This window comes from Strix uralensis, chromosome 16 (assembly GCF_047716275.1).
Source record: "Strix uralensis isolate ZFMK-TIS-50842 chromosome 16, bStrUra1, whole genome shotgun sequence".
NCBI classification, from domain to species: Eukaryota; Metazoa; Chordata; class Aves; order Strigiformes; family Strigidae; genus Strix; species Strix uralensis.
In genome coordinates this window covers 19,661,595-19,668,206 of record NC_133987.1, presented here as the reverse complement: position 1 = coordinate 19,668,206, position 6,612 = coordinate 19,661,595, and the positions used below count along the sequence as shown (strand labels likewise).

The 6,612-nt window shown below is 61.8% G+C and overlaps 2 protein-coding genes across 2 annotated transcripts; both read right to left on the bottom strand.

The window, feature by feature from the left end:
- Positions 1–2,244: 2,244 nt before the first annotated feature.
- LOC141950697 (hemoglobin subunit alpha-A) lies at positions 2,245–3,081 on the bottom strand. The gene is made up of 3 exons (XM_074885884.1): positions 2,923–3,081; positions 2,574–2,778; positions 2,245–2,471 (listed from the first exon to the last, which is right to left on the bottom strand). The coding sequence occupies exons 1-3, from the start codon at positions 3,015–3,017 to the stop codon at positions 2,343–2,345; spliced, it is 429 nt and encodes a 142-aa protein (XP_074741985.1). The 5' UTR covers positions 3,018–3,081; the 3' UTR covers positions 2,245–2,342.
- A 2,549-nt stretch (positions 3,082–5,630) lies between these two features.
- Positions 5,631–6,439, bottom strand: LOC141950724 (hemoglobin subunit alpha-D/D'). Its single transcript, XM_074885943.1, has 3 exons — positions 6,260–6,439; positions 5,937–6,141; positions 5,631–5,806 (listed from the first exon to the last, which is right to left on the bottom strand). The coding sequence occupies exons 1-3, from the start codon at positions 6,349–6,351 to the stop codon at positions 5,678–5,680; spliced, it is 426 nt and encodes a 141-aa protein (XP_074742044.1). The 5' UTR covers positions 6,352–6,439; the 3' UTR covers positions 5,631–5,677.
- Positions 6,440–6,612: the final 173 nt, after the last annotated feature.

The following is a 6,612-nucleotide window of genomic DNA, read 5'->3' as shown; positions in this document are numbered from 1 at the left end:
ACCCTGCCGCGCAGCCTGCAGGGCCCGAGGCAGCTGGGCAGGAACACTGGCTCAGGCAGAGCCAAGCTGTAGAAAGCTGCTGCCAGCGTGTCTGGCCCATGGGGCAGGCTGTGTCCTGGAGCACACTAAGCCATGGCCACCAAGGGATGCCCAGTGAAAGGAGCCTGGGGCTCACATGCCCCTGTGCTATGAGCCAGGAGCCATGGGGTGCCTGACTGCTGGGGCACCCAGTGCTGGAAATGGGCTGCTAGGGAGGGTTCCTGCACCCCTCCGAGCTGGCACCAGTGTCCCCAGTGTGCTCAGGACCTGGGACTGGCTGGAAGCCCATCCTGGTAGCCTGCTTCTCCAGCTCAGCCCTGCAGGCAGGACCAAGGCTTGGCCCTCTGCACCCTCTGCCTGGCCCCGATAAAGCACCACAGCTGGAGGTCCCCATCTTGTGGCAGCAGGGACAAATGGCTGGGACAAAACTCATCTCTGTTCTTTGGAGCTCAGCAGTTCTTTGGCCAGACAGAGCCCTGGGAAAGCGCTGCAGAGCCAGGACACTGCCCACTGCCACACGCAGTGTCCTGTCTGAGGACACAACACGGCATGGGAGCAGCTGGAAGTGAAAGCCTGGCAGAGGCTGACAACTGCCAACCCCTTCCCCTCCACGTACATACCATCTCCTGCATTGCTCTTACACCTTGTCTCTTATGCACACACCATGCTCAGGACCACGAGAGTCCTTTATGGCTGGGTTTGGAGGAATCCAAGTCTGTACAGAATTTGATGCTGGCTCTTCCAGTGCTTTACACGCCAGTCCACACTGCCTTGCACACCTGTGTGCCATGACGCCCCCACTATACCCCTGCTCTCCCTGAGCTCCCCAGGGAGCAGAGGCTCTCAGCAGAGCAGACTTGTGCCCTCAGCTATGTCTGGGTGATGTCAGCTGGAAGGGTGCAACCTGCCCCAACACCCTGCTCCATGCAAAGGTAGATCAGGTTGGTCAGTGATGCCCTGACCAGCTTTCTCTTCCTCTCCTCACCGTGCCCAGGTGTGGTGGGCATGTGGGGTCACGATGCCTGTGGTGCTCTGCAGGAGAAACCCCGGGGGCTAGAGGGCCTCCCTCTTTCTCTCTCCAGAGTCTTTTGGGGTCTCTCCTGCCTCTGGTGCATTCATTGATGGTGACTGGAGGCCATGGGGCTAGGGCAAATGTCCATCCTTGCAAGTGTCAGGGAGCAAAGGGGCCCATGGCAACCTCAGCTTAGCTCCATGCTGTGGCTGCGCCAGCCCCTCAGGGCTTTTCTCGAACCTTCACCCCAGCACCGACCACCTCCCAGCCCTGGCAGGGACCAGGAAGCCTTACTCAGCACCTGGCAGGTTGTAGCCCCCTGGGACTATCTGCTGCCCCGTCTCCCACCACACCCACAGCTGGAGGAGAGCCCGCACTCTCCTTTATCAGCCACCTGCAGTCCCCCCCCACCACCATGGCTGCTCTGCTGTGGGCCGCGATAAGGGCCAGGGGCTGTGCAGACACCAGCACCGCAGCACCCAGCACCACTTTGCTGCCTCTGCTCATGTTCCTGCCCTGACACCCCCTACCCTGCTCTGGTTCAGCACCCAAAGAGCAGGATCTGGGGCTGAGCTCTGTCTGCTGCCCTTGCAGTGCCCCATGCTTGCTGTCTCCCCAAGCCTGCCAGCCCCCCAGGACCCCTCCAAAGTGACTCCCCAGCAAAGCAGCATTAGGTGGAAACAGACGCCCTACAATGCCACACAGCCCTGCGTGCCAGGGATGCACAGAAAGATGCCCATGCACTTGGGAGTCCTCAGAGTGCCCTCACTGTGCCACCATGCAGGGGGTCACAGGTGCCAGGAGCCCCTGTACCTCGCTGTCTCCCACAAGAAATACCAGAAGCAGATGATCTCCAACAATTTGGCCTGAACAGGGGCAGGGGGTACACAGGGCTGGTGGGGATCCCAGGACAGGCTGGGGCTGCAGGGAGCTCCCAAGGGCCAGACTCTGGCCACTCTCTGTGATTCTTTCCCCTCCACTGGTGCCTGGAAACGCTCTGCTCACTCCCAGAGCCCCACAGGTGGCCAAGCAGCATCTGCCTGCCGGGCACTGCCACCCTGATGCTGCTTCCTCTTGGAGACAGCAAAACCAGAACCCCTTTCCTCCACCTGCCCACCTGGCACTGGGAGTCCCCAGAGCAGATCCCTCCCACTCCCTCCCCACAGGCAGCAATCAGAGCAGGACACCAGGGCTGGAGCACAAATGTCAAAGATTTTATTTCAGATCATTTGTCTGCTTGCTGTCGGAAGGCTGGCAGTGTGTTGGGTCCAGCTCTAGCCACGGTGCCGTCTTAACGGTACTTGGCAGTCAGCACATTGCCCACGGCACACAGGAACTTGTCCAGGGAAGCGTGGACCTCCGGGGTCAGGACAGAGGGGTGGTGGATGGCCATCACCACCAGGAAGCAATGGCCCAGCAGCTAAAAGGCAAAAGGAGATGGTGAGCAAGGAGGTGAGGTGAGGGGGTGGCCAGGGGGGTGCAGGAGGGAAGCCGGGCTGGTCACCGCTTCCCAGACGCTCACTTTGAAGTTGACAGGATCCACACGGAGCTTTTGGGCGTGGAGGTCACTGAGCTTGGAGAGGGCACCTGCGATGTCATCGATGTGGTTGGCAGCCTCAACCAGTGCAGCCGCCACCTTCTTGCCGTGCGCCTTGATCTGAGCAGAGCCATGGCTCAGGTCGAAGTGGGGGAAGTAGGTCTTGGTCTGGGGATAGGTGGCAAACATCCTGGGGGACAGAGGGGGTCAGGGATGGATGAGACAGGGATACATAGGATAGGGACAGTTGTGGATGGGGAGAGGATGGGGGCAGATGGAGGGAAGCGGGGACAGACAGACAGAAGAGGGGATGACGACAGGGAGGGACACATACCTCTCCAGGGTCTCAGCGCCATACTCGTCGGCATGGCCGCCGATTTTGGAGAAGACGCCCTTCACGTTGGTCTTGTCGCTGGCAGACAGCACCATGGTGTCACCTCCGCGTTGGCAGCCCCCAGCACGGGTGCCCCCGCCGGCCGCCGCCGCCCTTATATGCGGTGCCGGGGCACGGCCCGCCCCCGGCCCGCCCCGCTCCGGCCCGGCCCCGGCGGCCCTGGACCCCGGCCAGGCGGGGCCGCCGCCCGCCGCCCCCCCGGCCAGCGCCGCGCCCCGCTGCTCCCCCCGGCACCGGCACCGGCACCGGGCCCGGCTGGGGGGTCTCTGCCCCCGGCACCAGCTGGGGTTTGGGTCAGGATTAGGGTTAGGGCTGCATCAGCGCAGGCTGGGTGGCCCGTCCCCTCTGGCACAGGCTGACCGCAGGGTTAGGCTTCGGTTTAGGTTTAGGCTTAGGTTTAGGCTCTGTGCTGGCGTGGGCTGAGGTTGGGGTGTGCACTGGCACGGGCGGAGGGGGCCGTGTATCCCCTCCCGGCACAGGCTGGGTTCGGGGCTCGGCGCAGGGCAGGGGCTGGGGTCCCCCTGGGGGGGCAGCTCTGGCACAGCCTGGCTGTGCTCTGGCAGGGTGCTGGGGGCAGCAGCGTGGGGCCTGGAACTTCAGTAGCGTGGTGGGTCGACAGTATCAGAAGCGTTTAGGATCGACATAGCGCTGAGAGATATGGTGTAGATGGGAACTGGGCAGTGGTAGGTTAATGGTTGGACTAGGTGATCTTCAAGGTCCTTTCCAACCTAGTTGATTCTGTGATTCTGTGGGAGTCTGTGTCCCACAGACCGGGCCTGCCCAGCACCCTGGCACCCACACGTGGCCCCGCAGGCACGTATGGACTGACCCATCCAACACAGCCTCCACGCACACACGTGAACTGCCCCGGTACCTGCCGTGCCCCAACACGCACTGCTAACGCGGCGCCTGCACCTACACCATCCTGGCACGCACACACACTGCCCCTGTACACACCCTGCCATCCCACCCAGCCCCTATCACACATCCCCGCTGCTCTCGCTCCCTCAGTGCACCCCAAACCAGTGTACCCCCAAAGTATGTGCCCTCTTCACCCCCTGCTCCCTGAACTGCAGTCACATCCCTTTGCATACAGACCCCGGAGCTCCCCTGCCCCAACCATCTCTCCTGCACACGTGATGTGCTGGCCCCAGTGCTGCGGGGTTCTGGGTGACCCTGACTCCTGGGAAGGGGGGACACTCGGCAGAGCCACGGGGATCAGCGCTGGGCACTGACACAAGCACTGGCCTGCAGCGACAGGAGCTCACAGCCAGGGAAAGAAGGCATGCAGGGCCACAGTGCCCCACGGCGAGTCCTGTGTTCCCCAAATGATGAAGGCAAGAAGGGCAAGGAAGATGAGGATGATAAGACAAGGAGGGTGAGGGGGCCTGTGGTGCTTCCAGTAGGTTCGAGAGCTGGCGCAGGCAGGCAGGGGACAGTTCACACCCGTGTTTCCTCCATGGCCGATGGTTCTTATCGTTTGTGTTTGGGGGAGATTAGGTCGAGCTGGCACCATTTCAGGGCAAGGAAGGAGGGGAGGACGGAGGGGCTGATCTTCTGGGAAGCAGAGCCCAGGGAAACTGGTGGGGGAGGGTGTCTGCTGCCTGTATGTGCCTCAGGGGGGCAAACTGCAAAGGCAGAAGAGCCCTTCAAACTGGTGGCACAAGAATAAATAGGTGTAAATGCACCCAATGAAAACACCAGGATGTAGACTGGGATGTGTCTGAGCATGGAGGAAAAGCACTGTGGGTTCATGAGTGCACTTGCAGGAGCAGGGGCCGCTGTGGCCCGGGGACTCCCAGCCCTGTATCTCTGTGCAGGCAGGGTCCCCTCATGCCCAGCACCCGGCAGCTGCCTGTACTCGGCCACCGCAGGCACTGCTCTCCTGATACACTCTCTCCCACCCCTCATGAACACTCGTCTCCCTCTGGTGTCACAGCGCAGAGCAAACCCAGTTTAGTATCTTACAACCCATCACCTGTGATCTAAAGACAATGATTTTTTTTTAAATTCAGGCTCCAGGCCCCTGAAACCAGTGGCCCTGTGCTGGACTGCAGCTCTGCCCGCCCCACTGCCACCCTGCACAGGTGCCAGGGGAAGAGCAGACACCCAGGGCAAGTGTGGGGGCACTTCCCTGGCAGTCAACAGGGATTTGTGGCTCAGGGGCTTGAGCCCAAGAGCAGGGTTTGTGCTTAATGGATTTTTTTTACTCCATGAACTTGTTTGATTGCTTCTGGAGCTCATGCAGGCACTCAGCTCCTACAGCATCCTCAATAAAGTCCTAAGTAGCCGTTGTGATAGATGGACCCAGGAGGGATTCATCCTACCCCATCAGAGAATCCTTCAAGGGGATGCAAGCACCAAGTTTGGCTTGGTGCACCCTTCTCCCCTCTCCCCAGAGGGATGCAGACACAGCAGGGTGACAGGCTGAGCTCCATTCCCCAGGGTCCTCTGACAGCATCAGCCACACCCTAAGCTGGGTCAGGGTGGAAGCAGGCAGGGCCCTGGGGGCACCCAGGGAGCCCATGGCCGGTACCTGTACCATGGCTGGCCTCACCAGCCCCTCCCTCCTTACCCCCCTCCAGCAGGAGCACCGTGATGCTTCAGCCCACCCCAGCCCCCAGCCCCGGCACAGACAGACACAGTGCTGTGGCAAAAGAGTCTTTATTGATGGCATCCAGGCACAGGTGGCAGTTTATCTGTACTTCTCAGCCAGCACAGCGGCCACGGCCGACAGGAACTTGTCGAAGGCAGCATGCACCTCGGGGGTGTAGTCCTTGCCCAGGTTCACAGCCAGCACCACCTGGAAGCACTGCGACAGCAGCTGCAAGGCAAAGAGGACTCAGCACCACTGCTATGGCCCCCTTACCCCCAGCCTGGTCCCTATCCCTCATCCCCCATCCCCCATCCCCCATCCCCCATCCCCCGTCCCCCATCCCCCGTCCCCCTCCTGCCTTGAAGTTGACGGGGTCGACGCGCAGGTTGTAGGCATGCAGGTTGCTGAGCTCAGACAGGGCCTGGCTGAGGTTGTCCATGTTCTTGACGGCATTAGTCAAGGCGTTCACCACCTTCTTGCCATGGCTGCGGACCTGCTCAGAGCCACGGGTCAGGTCGAAGTGGGGGAAGTAGGTCTTGGTCTGGGGGTAGGTGATGAACAACCTGCCGGAGCGGGACGGTCAGTGCTGCTGACCCTCAGCTGGACCCCCCCCACCAGTCCCCCATGGGGCTCCCACCCACTTGCCCCCCTCGCCCGTGGGGTCCCCAGGCCGTCCTGCACCTCCACAGGGCTTCTTCTCCTACGGCCTCTGCGTGGCCTGACACCTTGTCCCAGGTCTGCTGGATCATCTTCTTGTCATCGGCGGTCAGCATGGTGGCAGCTGGCAGTGGCGAGCAGGTCTTGGTGGCAGCTGGCAGTGGCAGACAGGTCTTGGTGGCAGCACTGCCCACGAGGACGCTCTCTTATAGCACCCAGCACCTCCATCCCGGCCTTATCTTATCGGCTGTGCAGTGCCGGGCCCAGGGAGTGGCTGCTGTGTGGCCTCGGGGGGCCCCGACTGCCTCGGGGGGCCCAGCCCTGAGGAGGCCCTGAGGGGACCTGGCTGCCCTGCCCTGTCCCGCCCCACTGCACCA